The sequence below is a fragment of the Oncorhynchus gorbuscha genome, linkage group LG14, assembly GCF_021184085.1.
Source record: "Oncorhynchus gorbuscha isolate QuinsamMale2020 ecotype Even-year linkage group LG14, OgorEven_v1.0, whole genome shotgun sequence".
In the NCBI taxonomy this organism is placed as follows: domain Eukaryota; kingdom Metazoa; phylum Chordata; class Actinopteri; order Salmoniformes; family Salmonidae; genus Oncorhynchus; species Oncorhynchus gorbuscha.
In genome coordinates this window covers 52,773,967-52,794,323 of record NC_060186.1, presented here as the reverse complement: position 1 = coordinate 52,794,323, position 20,357 = coordinate 52,773,967, and the positions used below count along the sequence as shown (strand labels likewise).

The 20,357-nt window shown below is 41.2% G+C and overlaps 1 protein-coding gene across 4 annotated transcripts in view; it reads right to left on the bottom strand.

Moving 5' to 3' along the window:
• Window positions 1-2,971: 2,971 nt before the first annotated feature.
• LOC123995091 (scavenger receptor class A member 5-like) overlaps window positions 2,972-20,357 on the bottom strand; it is a 51,727-nt gene continuing 34,341 nt past the window's right edge. For 3 of the 4 annotated variants that reach the window (XM_046298398.1, XM_046298400.1, XM_046298402.1), the window contains 2 exons: window positions 10,228-10,416; window positions 2,972-4,871 (listed from right to left, as the gene is read on the bottom strand). In XM_046298398.1, the coding sequence (XP_046154354.1) occupies window positions 4,738-4,871; window positions 10,228-10,416 (323 nt within the window). In that variant the 3' untranslated portion in view covers window positions 2,972-4,737. The remainder of the gene's footprint in view (window positions 4,872-10,227; window positions 10,417-20,357) is intronic. The other variant, XM_046298401.1, reaches the window with a different exon arrangement.

Below are 20,357 nucleotides of genomic sequence, written 5' to 3'. Positions count from 1 at the left end.
GAATTTTTCTGTGCTTGCTAAATGTTGTGGTTGGTTTTATAAAAAAGTAGAGTGTGTTCCTTGGTCAAACCTCAGCATGGGCTCTGGTTGGGGAGAAGGAGCTGTCCCTGGCTCTGCTCAAATTGGGTAGATTTGGGGAAATCCACAATTGAATCATTTCATGCATGTTTTCAATGTCAAACATTGTTCTGTAGACACGGTTTATTTGTCCATTGTTTTACTTGAATAATCAACTGCATTTTGACCATGTATGGCTTATTGTTTAGCTTTACAGTATTTTGGATCATGTCCAGTGTAAATACAGTACCAGTCAAAAGTTTGGACACATCTACTCATTCAAGGGTTTTTCATTATTTGTACTATTGTCTACATTGTAGAATAACAGTGAATACATCAAAACTATGAAATAACACATGGAATCATGTAGTAAACAAAAAAGTCTTAAACAAATCAAAACATGTTTGAGATTCTTCAAAATAGCCACCATTTGCCTTTATGACAGCTAGCACATTCATGGCATTCTCTTATCCAGCTTCATGAAGTAGTCCCAGTCACCTGGAATGCTTTTCAATTTACAGGTGTGCCTTGTCAAAAATTCATTTGTGGAATTTCTTTCCTTCTTAATGCGTCTGAGCCAATCAGTTGTGTTGTGACAAGGTAGGGGTGGTATACAGATGATAGCCCTTTTTGGTAAAAGACCAAGTCCATATTATGGCAAGAACTGCTCAAATAAGCAAAGAGAAACCACAGTCCATCATTACTTTAAGACATGAAGGTCAGTCACTACGGAACATTTCAAGAACTTTGAAAGTTTCTTCAAGTGCAGTCGCAAAAACCATCAAGCGCTATGATGAAACTGGCTCTCATGAGGACCGCCACAGGAAAAGAAGACCCAGAGTTACCTCTGCTGCAGAGGATAAGTTCATTAGAGTTACCAGCCTCAGAAATTGCAGTTCAAGTAACAGACACATCTCAACATCAACTGTTCAGAAAAGACATTTACATTTACATTTAAGTCATTTAGCAGACGCTCTTATCCAGAGCGACTTACAAAAGACTGCGTGAATCAGGCCTTCATGGTCAGATTGCTGCAAAGAAACCACTACTAAAGGATACCAACAAGAAGAGAGACTTGCTTTGACCAAAAAACATGAGCAATGGACATTAGACCGGTGGAAATCTGTCCTTTGGTGTGATGAGTCCAAATTTGAGGTTTATGGTTCCAACCACTGTGTCTTTGTGAGAAACAGAGTAGGTGATTGGATAATCTCTGCATGTGTGATTCCCACCGTGAAGCATGGAGGAGGAGGTGTGATGGTGCTTTGCTGGTGACACTGTCAGTGCCACAGCATTCTGCAGTGATACGCCATCCATCTGGTTTGCGCTTAGTGGGATGATCATTTGTTTTTCAACAGGACAATGACCCAACACACCTCCAGGCTGTGTAAGGGCTATTTGACCAAGAAGGAGAGTGATGGAGTGCTGCATCAGATGACCTGAACCTCCAAAATCACCCGACCTCAACCCAATTGAGATGGTTTGGGATGAGTTGGACGGCAGATTGAAGGAAAAGCAGCCAACAAGTGCTCAACATATGTGGGAACTCCTTCAAGACTGTTGGAAAAGCATTCCTCATGAAGCTGGTTGAGAGAATGCCAAGAGTGTGCAAAGCTGTCATCAAGGCAAAGGGTGGCTACTTTGAAGAATCAAAAATATTTTGGGGTTACTACATGATTCCATATGTGTTATTTCATAGTTTGATGTCTTATCATTCTACAATGTAGAAAATAGTAAAAATAAAGTAAAACCCTTGAATGAGTAGGTGTGTCCAAACGTTTGACTGGTACTGTATATGAATAAATTCTGTAGCTATATGGACATGTTGACAGAATGTGTGTTCCAACACAGCTCTCAGCAGCATCTTCATCTGAACATTCAATCATTCATCCTCCCAGACACAGGAGACGGAAGATTGTTCAAGAATTCCGGCCAACAGCCACTGATAACTCTCTCTAGTTTACAATAGCAAACAGCCTTTGTCAAATCTCAAGGGAGGACTCTTTCTTATAGAACTTATCCTGTCCAGAATACACATGGACACATGGGGGAGTTCTGGAAGGCTCTGGGGAAGCTTACACTTCTAGCAGTGCTGATTACTGGAACTGCTCTTTCTCTCGCTGAGTTCTGTGACGTGACCCTAAACTGCTCTGAACAATGTAGTTTCTTTCTATAAATGGACTGAAGAGGTATAGTTATTGAGCCCACTACCCCTTGCACAAAATCTCTATATATGGTTGCACTGTTATTTCAAACCCCTCTTACCGAGCTGACTCAATGTGACAGTCATGGATGTTAATGCCAGAGAGAGGTCCTCTGGGAACTATACAGGATAATGGAGTCCAACGATTCCTGTGTCCATCTGTGAATTCCCCTGAATTATCGCTTCAGAAATATTGTCCTCGGTCATACCTCAAATAAAATACTTGTTGTTTGTCTACATTTGACATAAAACTGAGGGTAGAAAATAATTTGAGACAGTTCCAGATGATAAGGACGTTTCACAAGGGGAGTGTATGAAACAGATTAACCTAAACATTTCACAATGCAAAATTAAACATGTTCTTATTACCTTCCATAGAAATGTTTCATCCAATACAAGTTCAAACATTGTTTAGAAGCATGTTCCCCTCAGCCGTAATTCAGGGTCTTTGTTCTCCCTAGGCTCACCATATGCCGAGGTGATCAGGTGATTCTCCAGCAATCATTTCTATTTTCGTCCTTCATGTGGAACCACTTTTAAGGTAATTGCTTCTCAGTTGTCAAACCAGAGATGACATACCCAACTTCCTCTATCCCTCCTCACCTGTTCTCTTGATGTACTGTATCTAGGGTATGGGCTAGGATTACTTAGCTTTCAACTGAACTGCCTCAACCATTTTCATCCTAATCAGAAAATAATCAAGTCCACATGTATAAACAAATGTATATTTTATTATTTCCATGGTACATGAACAATTAAAAAATCTGAAAAATCTAGTAAAAAGTGTTGTCTAATGGACATATGAAATATTGTTGTCACATATTCACTGTATTTATTTATCTAATTCATACTACTTCAGGTATTGTTATCTGGGTGTTATGACCAGCACAATTGATAAGCAGATATTTACATTCCTCAGCAGTCCCTTTGTCCAATAAAAGTGGTGATTAGGGCCACAGTATAACCAAGTATAACCATAGTATAACAAATCAACCAATCTTGACTTCACATAGCAATCATACCATCCTGGCATTTGATAGCATGTTCCTGAAGTGGGAACCTGGGTTTGTGGTCCCTATTATACAAAGCAAATGTGTGCAGTCTGCTACCTTAAATGTATGTGAAAAGCATTGCATGACAGTGATTCATTTCCAGCACAGTTGAAGATCCATGCAAGAATAACCTCTGTTATGTTCACAGACTAACTGCACCCTGGTTGAATATCTGAGACAGGATTATAATAGAGATGATCACGTACTGTAGGGAATATCTATCAGAATAATATCTACCAGAATAAATGTCTTGTATGAAAATATTTTAGGTAGAAAACATTTTTTCTCCTTTCTTTTCTGTTGAAGGACCTTTCCCAAGAAGGAAGAATGATCAGTCTGAGTGAAAATATATAGAGATTGTAAGGTATTCTCCTTGGCTGTTGGCTTAGAAAACGAGTGCATTGCAACACCTCTATAGCACTTGTCTGCGCATGAACCTAAGTTGATAAAAGTGAGGACCATTTCTGAGGGGAGCTGCTCTACTGCTCCAGATGAAATATTGAGATAGTCCAGATTCATGAGTCTGAGAGTGGATCAAACCTAGTCCTCAGGACCTCCGCACATTTCATTGTTTATCCCAAATCAATATCTGGCAAGGGATCATCTACAGAAATATTTTTCTTACAGCCATCATCTCATGTCAACACGTGATTTACATGTGAAAGTATCTTACATCAGGGGTTGGTTTTGTTTATTTCACACAATAATACATATTTCCCGGTTTCATTTCCTGTGAGAAAACTCAATTCATTGTGCATGTTTTACCATTTCACTTGATTTTCCCCAAACTGTAACTTGCCCTCTTAGGCTGTAATTTGTCTTACTCGTCGTTAGAGTCATGGTTTCCATATGTAAACCAAGCGTCAATCTTCCAACCGCCCATGCAATTATCGATGAAGAGGGTGACATTTTTGGGCTCTAACAAAAAAAACTGTTGAAGGGAGAAGCAAAAACGAGAGAGAGAGAGAGAGAGAGACTCTCATTCATGATGATAAAAAAAAATGCTTGGCTCTACAGGCAGAAATAGTCAAATTGTCAGACACAAACCAATAAATCGTACTAGGGCCAAGTCATACATCCATTTAAAATGGCATCTCTTCCCCTTTCTTTTCTTTGTAATTGCTTTATCAAAAAATTTGACAAACATTTGTGACTGACCATTTTTTAAGTTGGTCCATTTTTGGCACTGAATCTAGTTCAGCTAAGAAGTATCTGCTATTGATAAACCTACTTTACATGAACAATAGCCATCCAAGAGGCCCTAAGGGGTCTGAAATCAAAGCATGTTTGCACATAACTGTCAAATCAGTTGCCCACAGCGGTGGGTGGGTGTACAGCTCTTCTGCTCTACCTCACGCTGCCTGTCAACTGCAACTAATCTCAGCAGTTTGTAACTGAACTCGGTGGGGGTTCAAATGGTGGGTGTTAGGTGTTGCATGTCACCCCCGCATCCTCCACGTGCCCACAGTTTGTCTTACCCCAGCCTGAGAACTTGCACTGGTGAATGGTGTCCTCGTTCCCAACGCAGGCCACATCATCCATCCAGATGAGCCCAGTACCTGTATAGAGAGAGAGACAGACAGACAGACAGACAGACAGACAGACAGACAGACAGACAGACAGACAGACAGACAGACAGACAGACAGACAGACAGACAGACAGACAGACAGACAGACAGACAGACAGACAGACAGACAGACAGACAGACAGACAGACAGACAGACAGACAGACAGACAGACAGACAGACAGACAGACAGACAGACAGACAGACAGACAGACAGACAGACAGACAGACAGACAGACAGACAGACAGACAGACAGACAGACAGACAGACAGACAGACAGACAGACAGACAGACAGACAGACAGACAGACAGACAGACAGACAGACAGACAGACAGACAGACAGACAGACAGACAGACAGACAGACAGACAGACAGACAGACAGACAGACAGACAGACAGACAGACAGACAGACAGACAGACAGACAGACAGACAGACAGACAGACAGACAGACAGACAGACAGACAGACAGACAGACAGACAGACAGACAGACAGACAGACAGACAGACTGTATACAGAGAGAGACAGACAGACAGACAGACAGACAGACAGACAGACAGACAGACAGACAGACAGACAGACAGACAGACAGACAGACAGACAGACAGACAGACAGACAGACAGACAGACAGACAGACAGACAGACAGACAGACAGACAGACAGACAGACAGACAGACAGACAGACAGACAGACAGACAGACAGACAGACAGACAGACAGACAGACAGACAGACAGACAGACAGACAGACAGACAGACAGACAGACTTTATTCAAGATGAACCTAACAGTGCACATATGTCCTCTCAACATCCAGATCGACTCCAGTATTCAGGACTTACAGAAAAGTATGATTCACAGCTAAGATGATAAAGGAGGGATATACAGGGAGGAAATATAGGGGCGGCCAAGTATCAGGCTCTGCTATTCTATTGTTTTTCTTCGCAAATCACAGCCTTTATCTGAATGAAAGAGAGTGTGATAGCAGTCTGGTCTGGTCATACTCAGGCTCCTCTTACTCATCACACTCCTCTGAGAGCCCTTGGAAGCGTCAATGTGAGGCAGATATCTGGCAGAGGGATGAGAGCATGTCATGGCTTCACAAACACAGAGAGACTGGAGACTGGCGCAAGCCTCTCCTCTCCCCTGTCCACAGGCACCAGGCAGGGTAGCCAAGAGTCACCAGAGGCGACCTCTGGCATGGAATCTATGTCTGAAATTGGGTTTATTGTGGTATCAATTACATTGAAGACAGAACTGAGAGGTTGACAAACATACGAGACGACACCCTCTAGTGCCTGTTTCCCGGTCCAAATTAAAATAATTTCAAGACGCAGTCAAAATCTCTCGATGGTTTGAGTAATAATTGCTGTCTGAAGAATGATGTGCAAAATGTATGTCCAACGTATGAACACAAACTTAGGAACTCCATTGTTCATGATAATGAGTTGTGAGTTACAACAGTAAATGTGGGACTCTGAATTCATCATTGGGTTTGAGAACAAAATTCACTTTCAATCGTTATGTATAGGTTCGGAACATTTGTGTAACAGCACAGTTAAACATATACGATAAATAGAAAACAAAACTGGATGGTCTTCAGATACAGATGGGAGGGGTTGAGGGTAATTGAAGGATTGGATTCAAAACAAACAAAAGATAACTAATGTAAAATACACTGTGTCCGATCTAATTTGCCTACTTGCCAAATAAGCAGGTTAGAGAAAGACATAGGACCTCAAATATACAGTGCATTCGGAAGGTATTCAGCCTTATTCTAAAATGGATTAAAATGTGTTTTTCCTCATCAATCTACACACAAAAGGCCATAATGACAAAGCAGAAACAGATTTGAGAACGGTAAACGGTACTTTGTTGAAGCACCTTTGGCAGCGATTACAGCAACGAGTCTTCTTAGGTATGATGATACAAGCTTGACACACCGGTTTTTGGGGAGTTTCTCCCATTCTTCTCTGCAGATCCTCTCAAACTCTGTCAGGTTGGATAGGGAGCATCGCTGCACAGCTATTTTCAGGTCTCTCCAGAGATGTTCGATCAGGTTCAAGTCCGGGCCCTGGCTGGGACACTCAAGGACATTCAGAGACTTGTCCCGAAGCCACTCCTGCATTGTGTTGGCTGTGTGCTTAGGGTCAAATGTCCTGTTGGAAGGTGAACCTTCACCCCAGTCTGAGGTCCTGAGCCCTCTGGAGCAGTTTTTCATCAAAGATCTCTCTGTACTTTGCTCCGTTCGTCTTTCCCTCGATCCTGACTAGTCTCCCAGTTCCTGCCGCTGAAAAACATCACCACAGCATGATGCTGCCACCACCATGCTTCACCGTAGGGATGGTGCCAGGTTTCCTCCAGACGTGATGCTTGGCATTCAGGCCAAAGAGTTCAATCGTGGTTTCATCAGACCAGAGAATCTTGTTTGTCATGGTCTGATAGTCCTTTAGGTGTCTTTTGGCAAACTCCAAATGGGCTGTCATGTGCCTTTTACTGAGGAGTGGTTTCCGTCTGCCCACGCTACCATGATTGGTGGAGTGTTGCAGAGATGGGAGAATCCTTCCAGAATGACTGCCATCTCCACAGAGGAACTCTGGAGTTCTGTCAGAATGACCATTGGGTTCTTGGTCACCTCCCTGACTAAGGCCCTTCTCCCCTGATAGCTCAGTTTGGCCGGGCGGCCATCCCTAGGAAGAATTTTGGTGGTTCCAAACTTCTTCCATTTAAGAATGATGGAGGCCACTGTGTTCTTGGAGACCTTCAATGCTGCAGACATTTTTTGGTACCCTTCCTCAGATGTGTGCCTTGACACAATCCTGTCTCAGAGCTCTACGGACAATTCCGTTGACCTCATGGCTTGGTTTTTGCTCTGACATGCACTGTCAACTGTGGGACCTTATATAGACAGGTGTGTTCCTTTCCAAATCATGTCCAATCGATTGAATTTACCCCAGGTGGACTCCAATCAATTTGTAGAAACATCTCAAGAATGATCAATGCAAACAGGATGCACCTGAGCTCAATTTAAAGGCTCATATCAAAGGGTCTGAATAGTTATGAAAATAAGGTATTTCTGTGTTTTATTTTTAATACATTTTCAAAAATGTCTAAAAAAACATGTTTTCGCTTTGTCATTATAGGGTATTGTCTGTAGATTGATTTTTAAAAAACGTCTATTTTAGGATAAGGCTGTAACGTAAGAAAACGTGGAAAAAGTCAAGGGGTCTGAATACTTTCCGAATGCACTGTATGCCTAACATAACTACAACTTTGTTTGATTTATAACAACAAGGGATAATATACATGCAGGAAAACCATAGTGAATCCAGGTGAAAGCTATGATCCCTTCTTGATGTCACTTGTTAAATCCACTTCAATCAGTGTCGATGAAGGGGAGGAGACCGGTTAAAGAAGGATGTTTAAGCATTGAGATATGGATTGGGAATGTGTGCCATTCAGTGGGTGAATAGGCAAGACAACGGGCTATAGTAGTGGGTGCCAGGCACATGTCAATAACTGCAACACTGATGGATTTTTGTCAACAGTTTCCCGTGTGTATCAAGAATGGTCCACCACCCAAAGGACATCCAGCCAACATGGGCCAGCAACCCTGTGAAAAGCTTTTGACACCTTGTAGAGTCCACGCCCAGACGAATTGAGACTGTTATGAGGGCAAAAGGGAGGAGTGCAACTCAATAATAGGAAGGTGTTCTTCATGTTTTTCATACTCACTATATACAGTTTACCAAACCAATCCAGAATAATATATGTTTTAAATGCAATATGTCATAAGGATATCACTCTCCCCACAAAAGGTTCCCACAAAGTTAACATTAGCATAAGCATGTCGTTCTTATCCCACATTTGAATGAAATTTCACGTTATAATTCCTGGTCTTCGTTTGCTTTAGGGTTATATTTGAATGCTGGCAACATAATGAGCACAAAAAGTACAAAATGCTTTTTATATCCTGAATCAGACATTCATTTCTTTCACTCTAAGATGACAGTTTACAGATGTGCATGTGGGCCTCATCCCCATAGGCCTATCGGGGCTGTGTACCAGTGAGGGGATTCATAGACGGACTTGATATAAGATTAGAGGCCAAAAATATCCTACACTGGCTGGAGGCCGCAGACTAGACCATCAACCCTTGAAATGCCAGGGCTTGTCTGATATATCGTGTAAATATACATCTACAATGAGAACTATGTGTGTAGTTAGGAACTAATGTCTCCATTTCAACTATTTTATTTGATGTATTTGTGTGTCTTCCCTCAAAAGTAGTAGTATCACTATTGCTCAAAGGAGGCCCTTTGTGTGTACGGAAATATCGTTCCGTATTGTTTCCCATATACTTTATGACCAGCAGTACTGTTGGGAAGGGACCAGGACCTGGTAGACCTACCGTCTGTCTACTCTATCCGTTTGTTCACAGAAACATTTTGAACTTTGAGTGTGAGCAATATTTTCCCTCAGAATGTTGGCAAACACACTCTGTATGATCAGAGTTTCTGCTTTAAGGTCATTCTACCACATTTAGCACCATGAGAGAAGACTCCAAGTTTGAGCACCACCAACTACAGAACATTGAATAACTGAAACATATTGAGTGCAGCATGAACTTGAAAAGGAAACTTGGCCAGGACCAGTATAGTATAGTGTACATTCACCACAGATGTTTGGACTGGGCCTAATACATCACTGTTGGGTTTATTTTAACTAGACATGCCTCCTAAACTGGTTTACCCAGCATCTCAACACTTACTTTGAGAATTATTTATTGTATTGACCATGTACAATGTCATCTCTAACATAATTATAGATACAAATATGGGTCAGGATGAGGTCAAGAATAAAGAAACAACATTTTGCTTCGCAAATGGGGTCTATGAAAGAAAGACACATTTACAACTGTTTAATTAATCCTCAAAAGTAAATGTGAATTATTGTTAATTTTAAAAAAATGGTTATTGGAATTAGATTTTTTTGGTTTTTTTTTTGTCCAGATTAATTTGAACAAAACCCTAATATTTTGATTGGACCAAACATAGATGTGTGTGTATGCATGATGTAATGATGGTTGTGGAAAATAGGTCATAAGAGAGGAAACAGATGGATATTACCACTGGCACATTTTTGATGGCATCTGGCTCATATGATGTTCACTATAAACGTATATGGATCTCAGTAGTTTTCAAATGCTTTGTGCACTAATACCCACCATAAAAAGTACAATTACAACAAACAATTGTAAAAATCCTAATCTGCCTCCGCAAGTTTATCACAGTCTGTACTGTAGTTAGTTCAAATCTCCATAGAGATAAAAACAGCTAAAAGGCTTACCTTGTCCAAACCGGCCTGTTTTATGGATCTCAAAGGCTCCTTTGTAGCCAAGCATCCTACAGACCACGTCGCCGTCCTTCTTGTCCCAGACGTCATCACACACCGTTCCCCAGCGTCTCTCGTGGAACACCTCCACTCTCCCCTCGTGAGGGCCTGATCCATTCACCAGCCTCACCAGTGTCTCTTCCACTGAATCGCACGCACACACACACATACGCACACGCACACGCACACAACAGGGGAGAGAGACATGGATGGTGGTTCGAAAGGGGAAGCTGGTCATGGGCCAAACAAAACCCCTAGCCACAGAACACTGATCAGATTGAGGTGGCTTGACTCAGTGTATTAACCTCAAAGATGGATCATAGAGTGCATTTCTGTAAAGTCAACTAAATTACAGTAATATTCAGAGGACACTGGCTTGTTGATTTGCTGTTGATTTCCCAACCAGGTTGGTTTACCAGCATGAGAATTTCTTCCAGAATGGTCCTGTATTTGGCTCCATCCATCTTCCCATCAATTTTAACCATCTTCCCTGTCCCTGCTGAAGAAAAGCAGGCCCAAACCATGATGCTGCCACCACCATGTTTGACAGTGGGGATGGTGTGTTCAGGGTGATGAGCTGTGTTGCTTTTACGCCAAACATAACGTTTTGCATTGTTGACAAAAAGTTCAATTTTGGTTTCATCTGACCAGAGCAGCTTCTTCCACATGTTTGGTGTGTCTCCCAGGTGGCTTGTGGCAAACTTTAAACAACACTTTTTATGGATATCTTTAAGAAATGGCTTTCTTATTGCCACTCTTCCATAAAGGCCAGATTTGTGCAATATACGACTGATTGTTGTCCTATGGACAGAGTCTCCCACCTCAGCTGTAGATCTCTGCAGTTCATCCAGAGTGATCATGGGCCTCATGGCTGCATCTCTGATCAGTCTTCTCCTTGTATGAGCTGAAAGTTTAGAGGGACGACCAGGTCTTGGTAGATTTGCAGTGGTCTGATACTCCTTCCATTTCAATATTATCGCTTGCACAGTGCTCCTTGGGATGTTTAAAGCTTGGGAAATCTTCTTGTATCCAAATCTGGCTTTAAACTTCTTCACAACAGTATCTCGGACCTGCCTGGTGTGTTCCTTGTTCTTCATGATGCTCTCTGCGCTTTTAACGGACCTCTGAGACTATCACAGTGCAGGTGCATTTATATGGAGACTTGATTACACACAGGTGGATTGTATTTATGATCATTAGTCATTTAGGTCAACATTGGATCATTCAGAGATCCTCACTGAACTTCTGGAGAGAGTTTGCTGCACTGAAAGTAAAGGGGCTGAATAATTTTGCACGCCCAATTTTTCAGTTTTTGATTTGTTAAAAAAGTTTGAAATATCCAATAAATGTCGTTCCACTTCATGATTGTGTCCCACTTGTTGTTGATTCTTCACAAAGAAATACAGTTTTATATCTGTATGTTTGAAGCCTGAAATGTGGCAAAAGGTCACAAAGTTCAAGGGGGCCGAATACTTTCGCAAGGCACTGTGTATATTGTTGGTCAAGCTTATATCTCCTGAATTTCAATTGGCTGGCTCTTTGTCCTCGCTCGAGAAATTAATAATGACCGAGCCTACCCGCATCTGAAATGCGCCAGGCAGAAATAGCCCTGCGTTTGGCCAAACGCTCTATTTCTCAGATGTCTATAATTAGCTTTCTCGGTCCTTATACAGAAATGTGTTCGCTTACGTTACCCGCTGACTACGTCAGCGAACAACACGGAGGCGGGGAATCTTCAGCACACACACACAATAATGCTTGTCTTTAACACTGCAAAAATGTGTACAATAAGCTTGGTATATTATGTAATCTGCTTTTCAATTTTATACAGGCTGAATCAAAATGAAAGCGTCATTCTATTTTAGATTCCTATCAGCGGCCTCCAATAATGTTGATTTAACCCAGACGTGTGGCCTAGTTCCATAAATGTTCAAATCCTTTCCAGATCATCGCACAATGGTAACTTCTTAGATGACAGAGTATACTCTTGGCTAACAAGTTGAATCAGCAATACAAAATTGGGTTTAATTATTTATTTACTAAATACCTAACTAATCACACAGAATTACACATACACATATTTAAATCATAACTTGATTACACATTACGTCATAAAGGTAAACGTCCCTAGCGGGCGGAACAGATATGACAGCTTGTTACACAAAAGAAAAGGGGCTGAGTTTGAGTGAAAGAGCGGGAAGACTGAGGAACAAAGGGCGAAGCTGTGCTATCGTAAATACAGTATCTTATGCATTCTAAATTACCACCCATTTGGAAAAGGAAAATTAAATAAATATTTAATCTGAGCTGCGCTTCGGTAGGTTGGTGGTAGATGGAAGGCCTTGTTGCCCAACGAGTCCGTTGTCCTTTGAAGAATGTCTCTGCTGGTAAATTGAAGACGTTGTAGTAACGTCGTTGTGTGGTAGACAGGAAAGTCTGTCTGTTCCTTCCTAACCCTCGTTTGCAGCAGCTGTTGCTAACTCAACGGCTAGGAGGTATCACTTCTGTAGTGAATAAGAGTTCAAAGTTCATACCATTCACAACCAAAGCTCACGCTGATGTTGGCTTCATTCTGTAGTTATTATCTGAACCATTCTGACATCAGACCGTCGTCCTCACATCCTCGGAACAGGAGATTATATTGTCTTCAAGGGCTTTTATAGGAAGGGAGAGGAGGGCGCGTTTGAAATGTTTTATAGCCCATGTCCCTTCACAGGGGCGGGCCACTGATTGAGCAGAGCCCTATCTTATGAAAACCCAAATCTCACATTTTAGAAGCTAAAATCACATGTCATCCCATCATGAATAATTTCATATTCAAACATTTAAATTGAACAACAATTCCACGTGAATCCGATAACTCTGATGTGTAGACTTTCCACTGTAGAGTTTATGTCATCTTATCATTGATGAGAATGTCTCAGATGACAACCGAACTGACATCATATTCATTAAGTACCACCGCATATGTTCAATTGGTCGGATTACCAGAATATAGTTCATTTCCCCCCACCTTCTGATGTTCCCAGAATCTCTATGTTAACCAAGGGTTTTGCAAATGTAACATCAGTAGGGTAGAGAGAGGAAAAAGAGGGAAAGAGGTATTTATGACTGTCATAAACCTACCCCCAGGCCAACGTCATGACAACAGTAAGTACGCGTATCTCTAATTTGGCTCTGTGGGCTAAATCAATCTGACCTCATAGTGCCAGTCAAGTAGACCTATGCATCATTGTGCCGAATTAGCCGTTTATAAGAGTGTGGGCTTCTCCATATCGGTTCAGCTACCTACTGCACACTGATCCTCATCCACTGTGCTATGTTAGCTACCCTGCTAATACCACCATGGCTCTGGCCTAGACCCATCACACCCCTATCAGAGATAACCTGGGTCTGCGTCTCACTGGACAGATTGAAGTTTCCTACCAGAGTAAAGTTATGCCTACATATCTGCAGCAGACACATGGTTTCAATCTGCCAGATTGGCTGCATGTCTCAGGCTAAGAGTAGAGCGGAGCTCAGGCGGCAGCATCTGCAACACATTAACAAGATGTTCCTGTGCTCTTCTCGAGTCTATCCTCCAGATTCATGTTCAGCCATTGGAGCCCCAGGCTATTCATCTCCTAAAAAGGTCAATAAAGGCTAGTTGAGTCAGAGTTAATCTTCCAATGGGAGGTGCATTTACACATGAACAACCTGAAGTTGTGAACATATACACACTCACGCGTGCACTTAGACCTGCACAAACACACGGCCCAAAATGCACAGCATTGTCTTAGTCCATTAGTCCAGAAATCTTGTTGCAAAAGGTCCAGATGTTGTAAGCTGTTGCACTAAGATTCAGATTCACTCTCTTACTCTCTCCTAAGAGTAGAGAGGAAGATACAGTGCCTTGCGAAAGTATTCGGCCCCCTTGAACTTTGCGACCTTTTGCCACATTTCAGGCTTCAAACATACAGATATAAAACTGTATTTTTTTGTGAAGAATCAACAACAAGTGGGACACAATCATGAAGTGGAAAGACATTTATTGGATATTTCAAACTTTTTTAACAAAGGAAAAACTGAAAAATTGGGCGTGCAAAATTATTCAGCCTCTTTACTTTCAGTGCAACAAACTCTCTCCAGAAGTTCAGTGAGGATCTCTGAATGATCCAATGTTGACCTAAATGACTAATGATGATAAATACAATCCACCTGTTTGTAATCAAGTCTCCGTATAAATGCACCTGCACTGTGATAGTCTCAGAGGTCCGTTAAAAGCGCAGAGAGCATCATGAAGAACAAGGAACACACCAGGCAGGTCCGAGATACTGTTGTGAAGAAGTTTAAAGCCGGATTTGGATACAAAAAGATTTCCCAAGCTTTAAACATCCCAAGGAGCACTGTGCAAGCGATAATATTGAAATGGAAGGAGTATCAGACCACTGCAAATCTACCAAGACCTGGCCGTCCCTCTAAACTTTCAGCTCATACAAGGAGAAGACTGATCAGAGATGCAGCCAAGAGGCCCATGATCACTCTGGATGAACTGCAGAGATCTACAGCTGATGTGGGAGACTCTGTCCATAGGACAACAATCAGTCGTATATTGCATAAATCTGGCCTTTATGGAAGAGTGGCAAGAAGAAAGCCATTTCTTAAAGATATCCATAAAAAGTGTAGTTTAAAGTTTGCCACAAGCTACCTAGGAAACACACCAAACATGTGGAAGAAGGTGCTCTGGTCAGATGAAACCAAAATTGAACTTTTTGGCAACAATGCAAAACGTTATGTTTGGCGTAAAAGCAACACAGCTCATCACCCTGAACACACCATCCCCACTGTCAAACATGGTGGTGGCAGCATCATGGTTTGGGCCTGCTTTTCTTCAGCAGGGACAGGGAAGATGGTTAAAATTGATGGGAAGATGGATGGAGCCAAATACAGGACCATTCTGGAAGAAAACCTGATGGAGTCTGCAAAAGACCTGAGACTGGGACAGAGATTTGTCTTCCAACAAGACAATGATCCAAAACATAAAGCAAAATCTACAATGGAATGGTTCAAAAATAAACATATTCAGGTGTTAGAATGGCCAAGTCAAAGTCCAGACCTGAATCCAATCGAGAATCTGTGGAAAGAACTGAAAACTGCTGTTCACAAATGCTCTACATCCAACCTCACTGAGCTCGAGCTGTTTTGCAAGAAGGAATGGGAAAAAATGTCAGTCTCTCGATGTGCAAAACTGATAGAGACATACCCCAAGCGACTTACAGCTGTAATCGCAGCAAAAGGTGGCGCTACAAAGTATTAACTTAAGGGGGCTGAATAATTTTGCACGCCCAATATTTCCGTTTTTGATTTGTTAAAAAAGTTTGAAATATACAATAAATGTCGTTCCACTTCATGATTGTGTCCCACTTGTTGTTGATTCTTCACAAAAAAATACAGTTTTATATCTTTATGTTTGAAGCCTGAAATGTGGCATAAGGTCGCAAAATTCGAGGGGGCCGAATATGTTCGCAAGGCACTGTATATCTCTGTCTCTCTCACGAGAAGACCAAGGTGCATTTTGTTGTTTGCGCGTGTTCCGGTTAAAACATCGTCAAAAAACGCCGAAAAGGGTTTGAACATAATACGTTATAAGCAAAACCTTTCCCTTGCCAAGGTAATCCTATGTGCTGCATTTTCAGGCACAAAGAAGGGTTTAGCTAAAGCTAACAAGGGAAAGTAGCCATTTTGTTTTCTTGTGCTATGTTGAAATTCCTCCGCCTTGCGGAACGGAAGTCCCGCTCCGGATAGTTCCGTTTGATTTCCTGACACGTGAAGGAAATGCTATAACCACTCCCCAACCACATCTAGTTAAGTGGATGGGTCACTATTGTCTAGACATGTACACATGTTCATGAAATACAATAGATGGCTGTAATCACCCGCAGACACACTTGGCTAACTTGATGGATTATGTAATCAGCTGGCGAAGTGGAGTCTTTTGTTTAGACATGTAGTTAGCTAGCTACACAATAAACCGGCATAAACTCATACTACACAAACATTGTCATAGCTGTAGTATAAATCCGCAGGTAGCGAAACAGCTAACCAACTAGGTGCAATGTTAGGCTATAACTAGCAATGCAAATGATATTACTACACAGATCATACACGTAAAGTTAGCTAGCGAGCCAGCAAGCTAATGTTTGCTAGCTAGCTAATAGTACACTTTGACTTGATATGAAAATGACTTTCTGACAAAAATAGAAACATATACTATCTGGAAATGTATCTGTGTGAAATCACTGACCGCTGACGTGTGCCCAGGATATTCGTTCATGAAGAATTATTCATGTCACACTCAAGTCATTACTTATGCTATCCAGACGGATATCAATGTCTTATCCAATTGAACTAATAAGTGTAAATCTGGCAATTTACATTCTGAAATAGACATTTTAAATAATATCCAAATTGATGAGTTTTCTAAATAAGACATTGTAAACTTTTTCCAAACTAACCTAGATGAAGCAACTTCTCAGGTTAATTAAAGTTTAATTCCCAAATTGCCTATACAGGTCTGATTTATCATTACATTGATAAATCAGTCAAATTTGTTTTTTTGCAAAACCATTCAGTAATCCAGTACTGACAGAAGCCCTGCCCCAGCGGGAATCCCACGTGGCTTTGGTCTTGTGTTGAATTTTCCCAACATTTGATCTACTGTTTACACTTATGATATCCAATCAATGGAGATTGTATGGATTATCGTCTCATTCAATTTAATAAGTTAAATTGTTGAACATAACTTCATGTTCTTCCAATCAAATGAGAAACTTTTAAGCTTCTCATATTAACCTCAGGTTAATTAAAGTTTAATACCCAGGTAAGATTAATCATTGGCATTGATTAATTTATTCAGTTTTCTTTTGCATATTCATTCACGTTCAACTTCCACATTACTGGTACAGTACTGATAGTTCGTCAACATCTAGAAATAGATTAAACGTGTCTTTGCATCAGCTTCCAATGAATTCCAGACTTTGAAAGAAAATAGGAACATTTTTCCTTTAAATTTTTCTAATAATGTGCAAGCTATCAAAGGAGGTGGTCACCACTCCTCTGCTAATTAGTGAACCTCCACCCATAAAAGGATTGATCTCTGACCTCAGCAGCGATACCAACCCTAATTATTCCATTAGCGAAAAAACAGCCGAAATTGCGAACGCTCTGCAAAATAAACCATCAAACACAGGCTTTGTGACGGTTCTTCCCACTTTTGCACTGAGGTATCGCCATAAAAATGTGGCATCGGTCCAATACCACAGTGCACAGCTGAAGCACGTGCCAGACATGGCTAACATGAGGGGGCAGGTGGAGAGAACTGAGCAACTATTGACAAAAGCAGGAAATGAAAACATTCTGCTAGTCGAGGAACTGCGTTTGAAATCTGAATAATTAAAAGTAAATTGCAAATACTTATGACAATGAACGAGCACAAACTCTTGAACAAAATCGTTGTCAAGAACAACTCGATTTAGCCCAAACTAAATAGGATGTAGTCCACTCCAAACTAGATCACCAAGAATTTACAACTTCCAGATGAGACTGAATTAAGATGACGATTAATATTGTAAAATATTACTAGGTCTTTAAGAGTTTATTCGGAAGATAACAGCTCTATAAATATTATTTTGTGGTGCCCGACACTCTAGTTAATTACATTTACATGATAAGCTCAATCAGGTAATATTAATTACGGATAAATGATTTTATAGAATAGCATGTTATATCACTTAATCCGGCATAGCCAAAGACACGACACTGTAGTATCACTAAAACTTAACAGTCTTAACAGCTGTAAGTGAATCATGAAATACTTCCTTTAGAGAAGTGGGAAATGAGAAATAGAATTGAGTGCACTTTAGAGGGCCATGTTACACTGTTACAGAGAGACATTTATGACTATGTGCTGCAGTAGAAGGAAAGCCTCCCCGATCCGTTAGTGGAATTAGGTCTGAGAATGCTGTCACAAGAAATAGAGATGCAGGGACAGGATATCAGCCATATCATCAAGTAAAATTATTACCGTTTGTCAAGACAAACTAAATAGCTGTAGCCTACTGCAGAACAAGGACAATATAACAAACAATCTCCCATGTTGAGTTTGTCAACTTGTACAAGCATTTACTCTATAATGTATCTCTGCTTGATATCTGTGCATCTGAATACAAACACCACTACATCTCTCTGGCTTCCATTGACTAAATGTGTTTGTCAGTTCTTTGGTTAGGCAAACACAATCTGTGTTCTACCCTGGACTGTAGGTGCCCCTGCTCACGGTCCCTAAGGGAGTTTCATATGCAAGACCTCACCTCCCAGAGATATGTGTGTGTGTGTGTGTGTGTGTGTGTGTGTGTGTGTGTGTGTGTGTGTGTGTGTGTGTGTGTGTGTGTGTGTGTGTGTGTGTGTGTGTGTGTGTGTGTGTGTGTGTGTGTGTGTGTGTGTGTGTGTGTGTGTGTGTGTGTGAAAGCATCTCTTTCCCCCAGCAAACTCAGTGGGAGGCTGATCTGGGTGCCTCCTGTCCACCACATTCAAAGAATGTGGGGTTCAACAAGGGTTCTTCTATGAACCCTAGGGTTCCTGGCACTGAAAATGCCCCCAAAAGGTTCTTCCAAGAAGCCCATATGAGGTGGGGTTCATCGAGGAACCTCTTTAGTTGGTGGGGGTCCTTGCAGGAACCTAACTGCCCAACTGAAACATTTGGCTTTGAATTTGAAAGGACAATTTAAGGTAAGGTTTGGTTCTTGTATTATCTAAGTTGATATTGTTTTATGATGACACCATCTACCTTTTCATATTGTGCAAAAAGAAAAAGGACACAATTCAATGGATATCAATCAACAGAGAGGTAATAATATGTAGGCCATTAGAATATGTTGAAGGCTAGCTGTTTTGGGTGAAGATGATTGAACTGCACACTTTTGTGTCTTTGTCTGCAGGTATATTGACAAGGAGGCACACAAAGGTACAGTACCAGTCAAAACTTTGGACACACCTACTCATTCAAGGAGTTTTTCTTTATTTTGACTATTTTCTAGAATAATAGTGAAGACATCAAACTATGAATAACACATATGGAATCATGTAGTAACCAAAAAAAGGGTTAAACAAATCAAAATATATTTGAGATTTTAGATTCTTCAAAGTAGCCACCCTTTGCCTTGATGACAGCTCTGCACACTCTTGGTATTCTCTCAACCAGCTTCACCTGGAATGCTTTTCCAACCGTCTTGAAGGAGTTCCCACATATGCTGAGCACTTGTTGGCTGCTTTTCCTTCACTCTGCAGTCCAACTCATCCCAAACCATCTCAACTGGGTTTAGGTCGGGTGATTGTGGAGGCCAGATCATCTGATGCAGCACTCCATCACTCTCCTTCTTGGTCAAATAGCCCTTACACAGCCTGGAGATGTGTTGGGTCATTATCCTGTTGAAAAACTAATGATAGTCCCACTAAGCACAAAGCAGATAGGATGACGTATCACAGAAGAATGCTGTGGTAGCCAAGCTGGTTAAGTGTGCCTTGAGTTTCTAAATAAATCATACAGTGTCACCAACAAAGCAACTCCACACCATCACACCTCCTCCTCCATGCTTGAGGTTGGGAATCACACATGCAGATATCATCTGTTCACCTACTCCGCGTCTCACAAAGACACAGCGGTTGGAAACCAAAAATCACAAATTTGGACTCATCAGACCAGATTTCCACCGGTCTAATGTCCATTGCTTTTGTTTCTTGGCCCAAACAAGTATCTTCTATCTCTGGCTTTTCCTTCCCTGTGGCGGTCCTCATGAGAGCCAGTTTCATCATAGTGCCTGATGGTTTTTGCGACTGCACTTAAAGAAACTTTCAAAGTTCTTGAAATGTTCCGGATTGACTGACCTTCATGTCTTAAAGTAATGATGGACTGTCGTTTCTCTTTGCTTATTTGAGCAGTTCTTGCCATATATGGACTTGGTCTTTTACCAAATAGGACTATCTTCTGTATACGTCCCCTACCTTGTCACAACACAACTGATTGGCTCAAACACATTAAGAAGGAAAGA